Genomic DNA, 19059 nt, shown 5'->3' with positions numbered 1-19059 from the left:
CCAGTCAGATATGAGTATGACCCATAAATTGAATTATTTAGCGGATTAGATATATTTGAAATTCTTACAAAAATGGATATATGATTTAAATTTTTAATGAGTCGGATGTTATTGATAAAAATTTCGGAAAATATTCAACTCGAGGCTCGAGCAAGGAAAAGAATAACAGGGAAGAAAAGATACCTTAGTTTCATTTCTTTCATTCTCATCTCATTTCTATACACAATTAATCTGAGCGCTCTTTGTAAATTACAAGGCTTCAAAGCTGTTGAAAAGCTTGCCGGGAGAAGACGGTATGTCCGGTTTCCAGTTTTGATAAATATCGGGAGAATGAAAGAGGAAATAAATAAAAAAGAGGGGTGAAATTCATAAGTTACTCTAGTTGTGTTAAAGGTCCCCGAGTGGGGTATCTCCAACAGTTCCAATTATGAGATTTATCAGCAAATTGCTAAATGACATTTCTCTGCTGCAGTTGATAGGACTAACTTTTGCTCCTTCACGGAATTAATGTTGAATTTCAACTTTGTTGCAGTTATCTTCAACTTATAACACATCAAAAGAATTGTTAAGAAACGACTGCCAAGCCCAAACCAACCCAAAATATATAATTAGAATTGTTAAGAAAGTTCTAGAGTAATCAAGTTAGTGAATTTATTAGTGGAGTGAGTCTATGGTACTATGCATATTACGATTTGTCACTGTGTTACGGCTCTATATTCGAGTTTTCAAATCTTAACGGTCGATCCGAACCATTCATTTTGTTCTCCGTATTAATATGTGTTTGGAGACCAAATTTTATATTTTTTGAAATTTGTTTACTATTTTTTTAAATTTATTGAAAATCACTGTTTTTGGATGGTTCAGAATTTTCAGATCAAGTGATTTTCTAAATATCTAAAAAAATAGTAAAAAATTTTCAAAAAATGTAAAATTTGGTCTCCAAACACATATTAATATGGAGAACAAGATGAACGGTTCGGATCGACCGTTAGGATTTGAAAACTCGAATATAGAGCCGTAGCACGGTAACAACCCGTGATATGCATAGTACCATAGACTCACTCTTTGTTAGTGGGTTAGGAAACTTTTAGAATTTTAGATATTTTAATAGGAGTCCAGAGGTTTCTATGACAACTATAAATAGAGTGTCTTACTTCTCATTTTGAACCATCCAAGCAAGAAAGTAATCCAAGCAAAATAAAAGTAAGAGAGAAATCAAGAAGAGCGTTGTAGTAATTTGGAGATGTAGAATAATATTAGTAGAGGGTATAATTTTGGAGGTTAGATAATTTAGTAGAGTTGTAGACTTGTAGTATTGGTAATAGAGTTATAAAAGTATTTTGAGTGATAAATAAAAGAAAGTTTTATATAGTGTCACTCTCCATACTCAACATGTTCTTTGCAAACTTCTGTAATTGTTATTTTACATTTCCATCTATCCAAGTACTCAAAAAATGAAGTTATAAACAACTGAAGGAAATTTTCTTTTAGTTGTGGGGATGTAACACTAGTCACTGAATGTGGGCCCAGATGCCTTCGCTTGGGATCCCTCTGTTCACCACAAACACCATATAATATCCCGGTGGAGCTAACACGGACGAAGGAGGTGCCACCATGGAAACCTCATTTGTTCCATCTGCCGACGTGATGACTTTACTGGATTGTAAAATTAGCAATCTCTGATTCATTGAGAAAGAATGGGTGCAAAATGAAGGTGGCACCATACTCACCGACACGCCAGTCGTATCGACAAGACCGACCGAAAATTGCAGAGAAAATTGCTTGCCATAACTCAGCTCAATTGGGGATACCGTAACAATCCTCGGTCGCAAGTTTGAATTTACAGTATTTAAATACTCTGGCGAGAAGGCCTCTAAGCTTAGATCAGTTGGGTATTGAACATTTGAGAAATTGTAGTAGATGTGTGGGTTGCTTCCACCGACTAAGACACGGCCATCGCGTAACAAAATTGCGCTCGAGTGGTACAATCTAGGAGTGGTTCCTGATGTCTGTAACTCAAAACGTGAACCCACGGTAGCATCCAGCCGGTACATTACTGGTACATATGCTGGGTCCTGAGCCAGCTCCCATCCAGCTGTTCCCGAACTCGCACCGTTTATGATAAGCACATGTTTGCCAGTCGGGAGCAAGAGCATGTCTCCCATGACCCTTGGTGTAGGCATAGTCTCCATAGACCAAGAAGGTGAAGTGTCAGTTATTTTTAGTCTCCCACATGTGGTGAGCGCCGAAATGAAAGTACCTACAGTGAATTAATTGATACATTAATTAATCTTTGAATGCTGATATAATTCTAAGTTTAGTTTATATTCAGAAGCCACTGTTAGTTACTCTACTTGGTGGTTCTGCAAATACTTTTAGATCTTTCTCTTTCTTTTCTGAGTCATAATTGAATTTTGTAATGTACCTGCACTTTTTGCTTGGGCATAAGAATCAAATGGAGCACCACCACAGACGAGCACCTCAGCCTCGGTATAAGGCGGCTTGAGAGGAAGCAAAACTGATGATCCCGAGCTCGGATAGTTCCTTGGATCACCGCCTGTGATGGGCGGGTATGTTCGTACAATCCTGTTCTTCTTGTAATCCAGGAGCACTGAGCGATTGTTGGAGAATACAAAAAGGTTTCCATCAATGCTCAAATGAACAAAAGGGTAGAGGTTGTTCTCGCTGGGGTCTTTTGTATCACTTAGGAAGTGAAAAGGAAAGATGCTCAATGTAGCAGTGGTTTTTGGATAGAACTCATAGTTGAACTGCCGGCGACCGCCAATTATTACGGCACTGCCATCTGGAAGAATGTGGTTTGTTGCATACCTGCACATAAGTTTAATTCCCCTAATTAGACAAATTACCTTTTAGCACACACATGTATGTAGTACCTAATTGTGGAGTGACTGATTATATTAATTAGTTAAAAGACAATAAAAGGAGAAGAACCAATATCAAAATGATGGCATCCTATCATATATAGCAACAAATTCTTTTTATTAGTAATTCAAATCTAAGTGAACCCTTAGTCTTGTTTTATTTCTAAAATAATGTATTCATGTTTAAAATCAGAAAACTTGGAAATTGTCTGGTACAAGATCAAGAAGCTGAAAAATATATGGTCTATTGTGCTTCCTAAAAAATGAATAATTGATTAGTGATGCAGAGGCATATATATAGATATAACAGAATACTCTTAGTTGTGTTAAACGAATTTGTCATTTTTTACTTTCAATTGATATCAACTCAAATTAAATTGGTGACCAGTATATATATAGAAGAATTATTTTGAAAATTAGTAAAACAAAAAATCATTACAACATTGATAAATCAGTTTATTTCGTTGGTTTTCGTTGAACACGCCATATTTGTAAAAGTGTTGAGTGCCTTTTCTTTTCCTGGGCATTTTTTAGCAACGCAAGTTTTGTTGTAACATGAGTTCAGGAAAGGATTAATATGGCAACCTAAATTGCTGAAAAAAGTTTAGAAATTCCTTTTAGTTAGTAAACTAGAGCTGAATAGTAGATCTCTTTAATTCAAATTAAATTCTCAACACTGAAAGATGTTCATCTAGTTCATTGACAGTTGGATCTCAATAATTGGGCTAGTTGTATATAGTCATAAATGAGGGAAAAGTTTTCATTATGCTCCGTCAGTTTATACTATATATTGGAGAAATATTGAGTAAATTACACAAATGATCCTTACAGAATTGTTTAGTTTCTATATTATGGTCAATGAGTTAAAATGTACTGAATATTTTAATCTTTGAAGTTTATCATTTTACATGAAACTGGTCCTCATGCAGTTTTAAAGAAAATATATTTATATCTCACCGGCCGGTGTACATAGCAAATAATATTGATGTAGTTGCAAAAGCAACACAAATGGATATATTCATGTTACTATTCATAGCATCATGTATCAATTAATAGATAGTGGCATCGACATATATGTGTGTCATAGTATATTTATAATTAATTGCAGTAGGAGTAATTTAATAAAAAAGAAAACAATTAAGGATTACTATAATACTTTTTAATATTCATAATACTTGTGAACTATTCTTTCAGCAATATATGTTTTCTTAATGTAAAACAAATTAGTTATTCCCGAATGCAAATTATAAAAGCAAGAAATGGTTGGAAACTTGGAATGAATAGGCATCTGATATTTCACATGGACCCCAACCCTTGGCACACAATGCCATAGATTTCAGGACTGTTGCAGACTGATTTTTTTAATTTAATTCCCAAACTGTAAAACAAAAGATCATATAACTAGTAAAGAGGATAAATACATTACCACCGGCGTACAACGAGGGCAGTCTGATTCTCAGCCCAGTCGCAAGTTGAATCCAGACACGGTTTAAACACACGTACCGCGCGCTCACCATCATTGAAACCACCGGTCTGAATTAGAGAGCCGTCAGGTGCTACAGTGCCTGAAGAGCACCATGTGTCAGTAAGCACTGTTAGAGGCCTAAACGTATTGGAGATGATGTCATACTCAACCGAATGTGCAGTGCAGTCAGTCGTCAGCGCTTGTTCGGTCGGGTCATTGCGGCATTGCCCGTTGGGAAGAGAAAGGTTAGACTGGCCGAAGTCTGTTCGGTCGAAGATCACGACTCTATCATTGTGCAGAAGCTGCATGTGCATTGCCGATACGCCGATGTTGGCTTGAAGTAGGTCCCACCTGCCAGGTGAAGCTAAGGTTCTGGTAATTGTAATGAAGGAGGAAAGTAATAATAGGAATGGCACAAGGGGGTGAGTGTTCATCCTCACTTATCTGATACTGAGTATGTTTTCTATGAACTGTACTTGCGCGCGCTGTAATTGGTTAGGTGAAGTCTAATTTGCGTTTGCAGAATAGAATGTTTATATATAGAGAGTTTGGATAATTTGATTAAGAATTTTGGTGGAATAAACATGAGAGAGAAATTTGAGAGCTAGGTAGGTACATTAATTATTTCATACAGTTGTAATTTTATATATCCTGTGAATTAGTTTTGTTAATGTCTACCAACAACCCTTTAGCTGTTGTTCTGATTACTTAATGTGCTAGGTTCCAATCATTTTTTTAAAATAATCATATATCAAGAAGCTCTATGTTTCATTGCTTTAATTAAACTGGGCCGTGGCCTTTTTAACGAAAAAAATATATCAACAAGTGTTTGAAGCTTTTGAGTTAGGCATTCAAATTTCTGAATTTTCGTGTTTTGTTTGCATTAATACCAATAACTATATGTCATTCTAATATAATTAATCCATGCATTATTTATTCTTATTAATTACGCTTCTAGACACAGTTCATATTTTTCAAAGATAGAATTGCAGTCTTTATTACTTATTGTATTACCTATTTGTACTTGTTTTTGAAACACAATTCATAACAAAATATGTACATGGGCTGAATAAAATTCTAAATATCGCACAAGCATTAAATCAGTTTTAGTTTGTATATGTTTTAGTAAAGCTGATATTAAATTTTTTGATAAGATACTTATCATTAACATGACTACAAATATCTGGTGGGGAACTAGCCAACTAGGGGATACAAATCTGGTGCGATCCCAGCGAGTCTACAGTAACTCTAAAATCCCTGCTATTCTAAATCCAGTCGTTAAAATATTTTGAGATGCGTGTACAAAAAAGTTACCAAAAAGAGTTGGTTCGAGATTCGTTTCCGAAAAATATTCAACAGCTGGATTCGAAAAAGTAGAAATTTTAGAAACACTATTCATGCACGGAGGATTGCAACAGCCCCAACTAGGGATCACAAAAACTAGTTCATAGAAGTACGCACTTCTCTTTCGTCCCAAGCTTATTCCAGTCTCGTGAATATTTCTGTTTTGCTAGGCGTAGCCCAATATGTCTCAGCAAAGATAGTCCCAAGTTTTTTTTTTAAGAAGGGTGGCAACTATAGAACTTTTTTTTTTTTACTTGACAAGAGTAAGAGTATGAGGTCAATATCATAATAATATTTTTCAAAAAAATTTGGGACAAATCTAAAAGCATTTCTGGTATTTTTGTTGAAAATATTTTAATATCTAACATATAATTATTGAACTTTGAAGAAAGAATTAAGTGAATTGACCACATTCAGATATTCTTCATTAATAGATATGTCCTTGCATATGAATGCATCAGTAAAAAAACGATGCCTAATTACATATAGCTAGAGGTGAGTAAATTGCTAATAACTCGTGATTTGCTTGTAACTCATTCATTAAAAATTCATTGACAACTTGCTTACAACTCGCTCATTATTAACTTGTTCGTTAACTTAATGAGCTGAGCATGAGCATACCCTAACTCGTACATTAAGAATTGAGTTACATGAAATTATGCCACATCCAATCCTTGAAACCCAAATAAATCACGAAAATCAATTTTGTCGCTGAATGTTTTGGGTAAATAAAAAACACGCGGCAGACCAAAACCTAAAGCGCACCAGACCAAATCCTAGAGCCTGCCACCTAAAACTCTCTCTGCATCTCCGCAAAAAAAATGAAGAGAGCTAGGAATTTCAAATCCCAACGAGCAATGATAGATGAAGTAAGATTTAATTCTTTAAGTTCAGGATTTGTTGAAGATGCATTTTTATTATTGTTTTGATAATACAAATTTGTAGGTATGTGATAAGGAGATAGCTGTGAGTATGTGACATGTATGGCCGTGAAAATCAACAAGAAGATAGCTGTTTAATTTTGTTAAATTTGCTTATGGACATTTTTTTTGTTAAATTATGTAATGTTTAATTAAGTTGGATTATGACAATTTGTTAAATTCTATAAATGAAAATTCATTTTTGAATGATGTATCTTAAACAAAAAAAAACTCAAAACAAAATTCAAATTGCCTACAAGTTTGATTTCTTAACGAGCCGCTTAATGAGCACGAGTCAACTTGAGCATTTAACGAGCCGAGCATGAACATAGCTATCAACTCAATATTGTCTTCTCAACTCGAGTCAACTCACTCATAAAGCCAATATTAAGCCGAGCATGAGCATACCCCCAACTCGCTCAAACTCGCTCATTAATTATAATTACCCCTACATATAGCACATTGATAAGCCAAAATTGTATCTATTGAAACCTAGGGTTTGTTATGTAAATTAAGCCAAGTTTTGATTAAATTAGGTTTAATTAGGTTAGAAATGTCCAAAAGTTCAAGTTACTGCCCTAGTTATGTTTGTTCTACAGGTAATCAAGTGTTTGGAGCTTAACGAAGCAAAACGGGTGAGTTAGCACGAAGATTGGAGCAACTGCCAACATTCATTGTGGCCCGAAATGGAGTTATTGCGGCCCGCAACCAAACAAGTCAGAGCTTTCATTTCTGCACCTTTATTGCGGCCCGCAGGACCTTTATTGCGGCCCGCAAGGACTTTTATTGCGGCCTGCAATGACTTTTATTGCGGCTCGCAATGACCTCTCTAGATTTTTCTGCGCAGTCTGTTAACTGCCTCCACTCATTGCGGCCCGCAATGAATGTATTGCGGCCCGCAATTAGGTCGGTTCAGGGCTCGAATTTGCTATTTTTGGTTGGTTATTTCTAGATTTTGGAGGGGGGATAAAAAGGGGACCTGTAGAACAGATTGAGTACGGTTTTTTAGGCAAAATTTCTAGTTTTGAACAAGGAAAAGCAAGGAAAAGCAAGGAAGAGAGAAGAAGGAAGGAAAGAACACCATTGATCAACCGGTTTTATTAATTTCTTTCCTTTGGAACTCTTTTATTCTTTTTTATTTCATTTGTGTCTTAGCCATGACTGGCTAAGGGCTTTTCTAGGGTTGATTAGGGTTGTACTTGAAACTTTTGTTATGATTTAGTTGGTTTTATTTTATATATTCTTGTTCTTTGTTATGATCTATTCTTTATTTTAATTGATTGTGAGGACTTAATCGAAATCACATGAAACCCTAGGATTTGGTATTTGCAATTGAGAAATTGAATATTAGGTCCAGACCATAAGGAATAGAGTATTTGATAGGCTAAGTACCGAGAGGTGACGCTTGTCTTATACGGGCTTCACCTAATAGTTTAGAAAATTATGCCAAGTACCGAGAGGTGAAAGATAGTTTTCTAGATCAATTGGGACAGTAAGAACTTAATGACTTTAGATTAGAGTAGCCAAGTACCGAGAGGTGACGTTTATTCTAATTGAAAGATGGTATTAATATAGAGATATCACTTTGTACCTACAACACCCAATTGTGCCTTCATAAATATAAGAACAAAATTTACAAACCAATTAGTCGTAACACTAGTGGATAGGAACCCTAAAAAACCCTAATTTCTCATTCTTGTTAAAAACCTAATTTTGCTTTAAAGACTTTAGTTTAATTTAGTTCGATCACTATCAAACAAACCACTTCAACAAATAAAAAACATTTTTATTTCACTTTTACTAAATTAAATTGTTAGGTTAGAGTTAATATTCCAACTTGTCCCTGTGGAGACGATCCCTAAGTACTACTCGACAAGGTTGTACACTTGCAACCGAATTGAGCGTAAATTAGGATTTATTACTTGTATTGTAATAATCTACATCACACATTCACTTGTGCGTATTGCAAACATACATCATATATATATATATATATATATATATATATATATAGAGAGAGAGAGAGAGAGAGAGAGAGATTGACTAATATGCTTTCGGTAGCATATGGGCCGAAGTGCTACCGGTCCAAATTTGAAATTTCAAAATCCAAAAAGTCGATCTGAACCGTTCATCTTGTTCTCCATATTAATATGTGCTTGGAGACCAAATTTTACATTTTTCTGAATTTTTTTACTATTTATTAAGCCACTTTGAAAATCGCTGATCCAACGGCAGCACTGTTTTGTTAAGCCACCGTTGGATCAGCGATTTTAGTCAATCTCTCTCTCTCTATATATATATATATAACGAATTTAACATAAAATTGCACTTGAACTAAATAATCGAGTCCTAGTGAAGCAACATATCACTAGCTAGCAAGTGTATTTTATCTTAATTAAATGGTGATATTTTATTTAATTTCTTAGGAAAAATGCAAACTAATTAAATCGGAGCCATTAATTGATAGTTGATCTTATGGGATTTTGTGATGTGTTTAACATGAGAAATTAATAATTAGTACCGATTAATAGATTTCATATAATGTTCATCTAATTTGAAATGACAAAAAATTATTGGTGAAGTATATCATGCATTTACATGTATTAAAAAGTATCATACTACTTCGATTTCAACAACTCATATGCATCATGATCTTTAAATAAACAGTGTCAGAACTAAGCACAAAAGAAAAATGACTAAACCACCCCTATAAAAATTTTACTTTTATTTTTGTCTTTTAATTTTTTAGAAATAGCATATTGGACCATAGAGTTAGCACGCGAGTTAATGCCACAGAAGTTGTACAGAAGGATCTCCTTTGGGATTGGTTGGCAAGAGCGGCAGTGAGCAAACATATACGGCCTGAACCCACCATGTGAATATGTGATAAAGATATACTGTACAAAGAATGAAATTCAGACGGACAGATCCTGATTGGGCAGTTGAGGTTAAATTTATTTATTTCTTTGGTTGGTTGGTCGAGGCAGCAAAGGTACAAAAGTAGATGCCGTCGACCCGTGACCACGCTTGTGCATTGCATCCATCATCCATGCCCAAAAAAATAAAAAACATGTTCACAAATCACAGACTCGCAGTCGATTCCATAATAGCCATTTGGCTAATTAGTTATCTTTAAACATATAACCGTTGAAAAAATGATTGTGTGATTTTGTGGTTTTAATATTCAATTCTAATTCTTTTAACGTTGTAGAGTATGTTATTTTGGCAAATTGTATGTTCATACCAACATATAGCCTAAGTAGAATATTTGATCTGAGTGTTAATATTAAATCCGAAATTTGATCTTTTAATCTATGCCATTAGCAGATCACGGCATCTAAATGCTTAATATAAGAATGGAGATACAAAGTTATTTTTAGTTTCTTTTTTGATATTTTTTTTTTGTTGACTGTGTCATAAATATAGAAATATTCCTTTAATCTCAACACATCTAATTAAGGCCCATATGAGTAGAACTAGGGTGTCCCTAATCTCATCAAGCTCATAATAAGCTTAATTCAAGATTTTAAATTTAAAATATATTGGATTTGATTCAAATAACGAATACAAACTGATCTACTTTACTAGTTATGTGTTTATATACAAAATTTATAAATTTTTGAATTAATTTAGTATAAAATCAAACGGTAAAAAAGTAATGAATAATAAATATATTAAACTTAACTTATAAACCTTTTGTTTACCGCTTGATCTTAAATTAAATTAATTCGAAAATTTATAAATTTTAAATGTAAGCATCACTCGTAGAATAGATCAATTTTAATAGTTTGAATTTGTTGTTCAAACTTAATGCGATAAATATTAGAGTTAAGTAAATTTGAAGAGCTTAAAAACATCTAGTTTTACTTTGCATTATGTACCTTAAACCTCAAATTTTATAATTGTAGCATATCATTTTTTAGTTGAGCCAATATTATATGACTATTTACAATTCATTGTTTAATATATGACGAAAACAAAAATCATTTTGAACTTTACAATCTATTAATTTTTGAGAGATTCAAGCTGAGGAGACAAATAAATATTTTTGTATTTGAAAAGTTGTTTATTTGATTTTGTTACAGTAGCTATATATACAATATATGGTCAATATGACCGTTGGAAATATCTCACTTTTTGCTACAGTGAGCTACTCAAATTATTTTGTACATTTGCATATAAACCCTTAATCTATATATTATTTATGATATTATTATTCAACACCATCCCTCAAACTACGATTATAAATATCGAGTAATCCTAACTTGCTTGTGATGTCTTCAATCTGCTTTCAATCCAATTCTTTTGTAAACACATCCGCTAGTTGATATTCACTTCGAACAAACGGTGTTTCTATTTTCTTGGCTTGGACATTCTCTCTAATAAAATGACAATCAACTTCTGTGTGTTTGGTCCGTTCGTGGAATATGGGATTTTGAGCGATGTGACATGCGGAGTTGTTATCACAATATATTTTCATGGGTTAATCATCATTGATTCCCATGTCCTTGAGCAATTGCTTGAGCCATATTAATTCGCTTGCGGTTGATGTCATGGCTCGATACTCCGCTTCTGTGCTTGACCGTGCCACGACATTTTGTTTCTTGCTTTTCCATGTGATTAAATTTCCACATACAAATATGCAAAAATCGGTGGTATATTTTCTATCAAAGCTACCGGCCCAATCTATATCGAAATAGTCACATATTGCATTAGAATTATTATTTTTCATCCAAATGCCCTTTTCGAGATTTCCTTTTAAATATCTCAAAATTATATTTACGGCCTCTAAATGTGGTGTTTTTGGTGAATGCATGAATTTACTAATTTGACTTACGGGAAAAGAAATATCCGGACGGGTTACCGTAAGGTAAATTAATTTCCCTACAAGTCTTTGAAATTGGTTTATATTTTCTAAGGGTTCATCATCGTCGGTATTTAATTTATATTTATTATCTATTGGTGTAGAGGCCGGTTTACAACCTAATTTATTGGTTTCTTTTAATAAATCCAAGGTATATTTTCTTTGTGAAATTAATAGACCTTTGTTTGAAAATGCTACTTCTATTCCTAGAAAATATTTTAAATATCCTTAATCTTTAATATCAAAATTTTCTTTTAATTGGGGTTTGATTTTTCTAATTACTTTCAAATTGTTTCCGGTAATTATTAAATCATTTACGTATACTAAGACAAGGGTTATGTTTTTTCCTTCACTTTTGGTAAACAAGGAGTAATCGGCATTGTTGATTTTAAAGTTTCAAGGAATTAAATATTGAGATAGTTTGCCATACCATCCCTTAGAGATTGTTTGAGTCCATAAATTGATTTTTTTTAATCTACAAATAAGGTTAGTATTCTTTTCTTTTACATGATCCGGTGGAAGGGTCATATAAACTTCTTCCTCAATGTTTTTTGAAGAAGTGCATTTTTAACATCAATTTGGTATAAATTCCAACCATTGTTTACGACAATGGAGAATAACACCCTAATGGTATTCATTTTTGCAACCGGTGCAAAGGTTTCATTATAGTCTATGCCATATGTTTGTGTAAATCCTTTGGCTACTAACCTTGCCTTATACCGTTTTATGGTACCATTACAATTATATTTAATTTTGTAAACCCATTTGCATCTAACGGATTTATTTTTATTTTTTGGTAATAGAATAATTACCCATGTTTCATTTTTTTCTAGAACTTTTAGCTCTTCTTTCATTGCTTTATCCCAAGATGGTTTTTGAATGGCCTCTTGGTAATTTTTTGGTTCTTTTTTTTTTCTATGGCGGTAAGGAAGGCTTGGTATGAAGGAGAAAATTTTTCCATATGAAACAAAATTTTGTATAGGGTATTGGACGGTATAAGTAACATAGTCTCTAAGTCTAGTTGACGGTTGTGATACTCTAGTTGTTCGTCTAAGCCCCGAATTATTCTCTACCTCGATTTCATTTATGTCATTATTATTATCAACCGTTTCTTCTTCAACATCACTTGTTTCATTTTCTTCTAAATTATTTTGTGCAATATAGGGTGTTACCAAATTTATTATTTCAATTTGGGTTTGATTAGACTCTAGAATTTCTTCTATTTTTTTGAAGTATGGCTCATTTTCAAAAACTACAACATTTCTAGAAATAAATAATTTTTTATTAATAGGATCATAGCATTTGTATCTCTTTTTAAATAGTGAATATCCTAAGAAAATAGTTTTTATTGATACAAAATCTAGCTTATCTTTCTTTTTAATATGTACAAAGCTTATACATCCAAATATTTTTAAATGATCAAAGGTGATTTTTTGTTGATAAAGGATTTCTAATGGAATTTTTTTTTCTAACTTTGAACTTGGTAATCTATTAATTAAATGTGTAGCGCAAAATATGGCATCCGACCAATATATTTTAGGAACATTACTTTGAAACATCACGGTTCTTGCCATTTCCAACAAATATTTATTTTTTCTTTCCGACACTCCGTTTTGTTCGGGTGTATTAATGCAAGTGGTTTGGTGTATGATTCATTTTTGTTTAAAAAATGTTTCAATTTTTTTTGTTTACAAATTTCGTTCCGTTATCCAATCTAAATATTTTTAATTTGGTATTAAATTGATTCTCTATACAGTAAAAAAATTCTTTGAAGCTACTAAATACTTTATTTTTTTTATTTGAGTAAATATAACCAAATGGTTCTTGAAAATCATCAATAAAAATGACAAAATATTTAAATTCATTGTATGAATCAATTGGGGCTGGTCCCCATACATCCGAATGAATTAGATCAAATAGCGCTTTGTTTTTACTATTGGAATGAGAAAAAGGAAGTTTTGTTTGTTTTGCCAATTTACAAACTTCACAATTAGCATAGTTTAAATTTTTACAATCCAAAATATAATTTAAAATCTTATCGGAGGGATGTCCAAATCTTCTATGCCAAAGTCTAACATCAATGGATTTAGCGGAAGCACAAAAGTAATTTTTTGGGTTCAAAAAGTAGTGTCCATTTTCAAGAAATTATTCACCAATCTTTGTCCCGATTTTTCGGTCCTGAAATACAATATTTTTACAAGAAAAATTACGTCGCAATTTAGTTCTTGTGTTAATTTTTTAACCGAAAGTAAGTTTATAGGAAACGTATCTAGATATAGCACGTTGAATAATTTTTTGTTACAAAATATAGTTTCACCTATACCATTGATTTTAGCATTCATACCATTCGCTACAAAGATAAATTGGTCATTTTTGGTTATATCTAAATTTTTTAGGAGTGCTTCGGTTTCAAGTGAGGATGAAGAAACCAGCAATTTTCATGGGTGTGCCCTTCCTTCTTACACCCCGTGCATCTCTTGATTTCACTATTATTTGAATAATTTTGGTATCTAGGATTTTAGCCGAATTTGGGAAAATTGGAAGTTTTTGCTGCTGCAAAGCCATGGGTTTCGTGTTCGTCTTCGATTATAGGTTGTGGACCACCCATGGTCTCTCTTCGGCTCTCTTCTTGCTGAATCATATTTTTGATTTGGGGGTAAGAAGGAAGAGGAATGGTGTTCATAATCTGAGCCCTTACAGCCTCATAGCTCGGGTTTAATCCCGCAAGGTACTCAAATATATCATCTTCTTCTTCTTCTCGTTTTTTTATTATTGCAAAGTCGGTAGTTGCCGACCGGTACAACCTGAGTTCATCTTTTTTCTTTTGAAGAGTACCAAGGTACTCTATGTGTTTTCTCGTGCCTTGTTTTTTCTTGTTGAATTTCTAATTTGAGTTGGTATATACGAGAATAGTTGTTTTCTTCCCCGTACATATATTTCACGGCTTGCCATAGCTCAAAAGCCCTGTCGAGAAGGAGGAATAGCTCTGCAATAGACGGTTCCATAGAATTCGTGAGCCATGTTATGATTTTGTCGTTTTGAGTCCTCCATTTTTTCATTGCTTTTTTCTCCGCTTCGGTCATCGAAAGTGGATTTGCAATTTTGGGTTCTTTATTGTCTCCCGTGATGTATTCACGCATCTCTCGATCGCTGAGTGCTCTCGCTGCAGCCTTTGCCCATGTAAGGTAATTTCTGCTATTGAGCAACACATTTGTGAGCTTGGAGGAATTGTTGGTAGCCTCGTGTTGCCCTTCTTGAGCCATTTGCTTTTTGCTAATTTTGTTTTTTGCTTATGTTGTGTATACCAGTTCACTGGTACGATATGGTTTTTTATGGTCATAAAACTTAGTGCTCTGATATAATGTTGATTTTTGAGAGATGCAAGTTGAGGAGACAAATGAATATTTTTGTATTTGAAAAGTTGTTTATTTGATTGTGTTACAGTGGCTATATATACAATACATGGTCAATATGACCCTTGGAATTATCTCACTTTTTGCTACAGTGAGCTACTTAAATTATTTTGTACATTTGCATATAAACCCTTAATCTATATATTATTTATGAGATTATTATTCAACACAATCCCAGATGAGAAAAGAGTAACATCCTTGAGGCACTTTGCGATTTACTCTGTCATTTAAATCATTTTCCCTTGATTTTTTTACTTCTGTAAAACAAAATTACAAAAATTAGCATACTGAGTAAATAATTGAACAGACTAGGACTTGAACAATAATTATATTAGCATAATCGAAGTGCCATTACGCACGATTTAATCGAATTTAATTTCGAGATTACAAAAATTAAAGTGTTTTTTGGGGCTTGCAAAACAAAACCATGTTTACTATTAAAAATATATATATTGAAAGAAAAATAGAGATTTAATCTTAATTTTAAATTTTAATATTCATAATGATTGGTTATTTATTATAACATTTTTTTGAACTAAAAGATAAGTTTTCGACAAAATGATAAACAAACAAGTATTCTTAAATAGATAACAACAATAAGAAACATAAGTACAAAATAGTGGAAATGATAAAAAGAGAACATCCAAGATCCAACTTATGTCTGATTATGAACTGCCAACTGCAGCAGATAAGACGATGAAGCCCATTACAAACTTTGTTTTCTTCTTTACTAAAAATATATATATATATATATATATAGAGAAGGGTTCAAATGCCTCTATGTTTTTGTGCCTCCATCATGCCTCCATCTCTCTCCATCATTTTCAAAGTTCAAACAGTCAATCCAAACCGCTCAACCTAACCTCCATACTAAAATATGTTTGGAGACCAAATTTTATATTTTTAGGAATTTTTTTACTATTTTCTTAGATTGGTAAAAAAATATTGTTTTTAGATGGTTCGGATTTACTGATTTTGTACCTATCTAAAAAAATAGTAAAAAAATTCCTAAAAATATAAAATTTGGTCTCCAAACATATTTTAGTATGGAGGTTAGGTTGAGCGGTTCGGATCGACTGTTTGAACTTTGAAAATGATGGAGAGAGATGGAGGCATGATGGAGGCACAAAAACATGGAGGCATTTGAACCTTCCTCATATATATATATATATATAGAGAGAGAGAGAGAGATAGGCTAATGCGCTTTCAGTAGCATATGGGCCGAAATACACACGGTCCAAATTTGAAATTTCAAAATTCAAAAAGTCGATCTGAACCGTTCATCTTGTTCTCCATATTAATATGTGCTTGGAGACCAAATTTTACATTTTTCTGAATTTTTTTACTATTTATTAAGCCACTTTGAAAATCGCTAATCCAACAGTTTTACTGTTTTGTTAAGCCACCGTTGGATCAGCAATTTTTCAAGTGGCTTAATAAATAGTAAAAAAATTCAGAAAAATGTAAAATTTGGTCCCCAAGCACATATTAATATGGAGAACAAGATGAACGGTTCAAATCGACTTTTTGAATTTTGAAATTTCAAATTTGAACCGTGTGTATTTCGACCCATATGCTACCGAAAGCACATTAGCCTATCTCTCTCTCTCTTTCTCTCTCTCTCTCTCTCTCTCTCTCTATATATATATATATATTATAAGAGTGACGAATGTACATTTGAATGTATATGAGCCAAAATACATACGGTCCAAATTTGACTTTTCAAAATCCAAACGGTCGATCCAAACCGTTCATCTTGTTCTCCATATTAATATGTGCTTGGAGACCAAATTTTATATTTTTTTTCTGAATTTTTTTACTATTTATTAAGTATTTTACAAAATTGTTGATCCAACGGTGGCTTAACAAAACAGTAAAATTAGCAGTCACTGTTGGATTAACAATTTTGTAAAATACTTAATAAATAGTAAAAAAAATTCAGAAAAATATAAAATTTGGTCTCCAAGCACATATTAATATGGAGAACAAGATGAACGGTTCGGATCGACCATTTGAATTTTGAAAAGTCGAATTTGGACCGTATGTATTTCGGCCCATATAAATTCGAATGCACATTAGTCTCTCTCTCTCTCTCTCTATATATATATATATAGAGCTAGGCTACGGTGAGTTGCGAAGTAAAGCGACTATTTTACTTCACGCTCATATTTTGTGATTTTAAAGTTCAAAACGTCGATCCGAACCGTTCATCTTGTTCTTCATATTGAAATGTGCTTGGAGACCAAATTTTACATTTTTTGAAATTTTTTTACTATTTATTAAGCAATTTTGAAAGTCGCTGATCTGATGGTCCAGAAAATTTTACTGTTTTTACTGTTCACAGCGAAACAGCAATTTAAAAAAATACTTAATAAATAGTAAAAAAATTCCAAAAAATGTAAAATTTGGTCTCCAAGCACATTTCAATATGGATTAAATACCTAACGATTCGGATCGGTAATTTGGACTTTCAAAATAAAAATACAGCGTGAAGTAGAAACGCGTTTTACTTCGCAACTCACCGTAGACCACCTCTCTCTCTCTATATATATATATATATATTTGCTCTCTCTTGTGTACACGCCTTCATTCCCACTACTCATTTGGCCTTATTTAAATAAATTAGTCTATATATATATATATATATATATTTTGCTCTCTCTGGTGTACACGCCTTCATTCCCACTACTCATTTGGCCTTATTTAAATAAAATACCTAATTATATATATCTAATATCTCATTTGGCTTGATAATTTTAACTGGAAGTTAAATCAGTTTTCAAAGTCATAAGTAAATTGCGAACTTAATTATCTTTTATCTTCAATTCCCATAACTCTCTCTTTCGGAAAATTTTACAAAGTGTCCTTCTTTTGCAAAATATAGAACAAAATGTCATCTTTCCAAAATCTTTAACAAAATGCCCTTGTAGACCCCACTTGTTCTCTCTCTTTCCCTCCCTCTTCCTTCTCCCTATTTACTTTTATATATTCTTTGTTTATGTAAAATACACAATTGTAATTTTATTTAAGTTTTGAATAACTTTTATTTTTTATGTGTATAAATGATTTAGAATAAAAAAATTAAGTGTGAAATTTTATTTGCTAAAATTAGTGTATATGTAGAATATTTCCAACATATGAGTCTTTTAAAAAAATATTATAAGACATGGTATTAACTTATTTTATAAAATTCAACATATAAATATTTTTAACATACAACATTTTTATCTAGTTTATTCGTTATAAAATTTCATATTCCTGGTTTTCACAATTATAAGAATTTTATCAATTACATGTTAAGAATAATTTAATTAGTGAGATACTTATGCCTCAATAAAAATATACTAATTATGTATACGACATAATCTTAAGAAATTAAGAAATAAATAACCAATGCAAAAAATATTGAGCTCAAATACTATAACAATGAGTGGTGTAGATGGTTTGGGTACATTTTTAACACTTTCGAAGTGCATATCTGGTCCGATTAATAACCAAATTCAGTAAGTTTATTTAATTTTTCACCATGATGTATTTACTGGCGAGTCGTATTACTTGCATTGTAACTGATTCAAAGCTACTGGCATTATTTCTTGCATTGGTTATTTATATTCTTAATTTCTTAAGATTATGACATATACATAATAAGTATATTTTTATTAAAGCATAAGCATCTCCATAAATTATTCTTAACATGTGATTGATAAAATTCTTATAATTGTGAAAACAAGAAATATGAAATTTTATACCGAATAAACTAGATAAAATATCGTATGTTAAAAATATTTATATGTTAGATTTTATAAAAAAAGAGAGTTAATACCATGTATTATAATAAGTTTTAAAAAGACCCATACATATATTCTTCAAATAAAAATAAATATTCTTCATATACATTAATACTATACTTTTGATTTTAGCAAATAAAATTTCACACTTAATTTTTTTATTCTAAATCATTTATACACATAAAAATTAAAAATTATTCAAAACTCAAATAAAATCACAATTGTATATTTTACATAACCAAAGACTAGATGAGACTAAATAGGGAGAAGAAAAAGGGAGAAAAAGAGAGAAAACATGTGGATGTGGGATCCACAATAATATTTTGTTATGAATTTTGAATGAAAGATATTTTGTTATATGTTTTAAAAATGAAAGGTACTCA

General features: G+C 32.2%; 1 protein-coding gene across 1 annotated transcript; it reads right to left on the bottom strand.

Annotated features, from left to right (window-relative positions):
- Positions 1 to 1395: 1395 nt before the first annotated feature.
- Positions 1396 to 4888, bottom strand: LOC144559518 (aldehyde oxidase GLOX-like). The gene is made up of 3 exons (XM_078308569.1): positions 4309 to 4888; positions 2426 to 2829; positions 1396 to 2260 (listed from the first exon to the last, which is right to left on the bottom strand). Exons 1-3 carry the CDS (start codon positions 4779 to 4781, stop codon positions 1512 to 1514), a joined length of 1626 nt encoding a protein of 541 aa, XP_078164695.1. The 5' UTR covers positions 4782 to 4888; the 3' UTR covers positions 1396 to 1511.
- Positions 4889 to 19059: the final 14171 nt, after the last annotated feature.

The sequence above is a fragment of the Carex rostrata genome, chromosome 9 (assembly GCF_964058835.1).
Source record: "Carex rostrata chromosome 9, lpCarRost1.2, whole genome shotgun sequence".
Taxonomy (NCBI): domain Eukaryota; kingdom Viridiplantae; phylum Streptophyta; class Magnoliopsida; order Poales; family Cyperaceae; genus Carex; species Carex rostrata.
The sequence above is the reverse complement of the archived record's forward strand: the minus strand, read 5'-3'. Positions and strand labels throughout refer to the sequence as shown.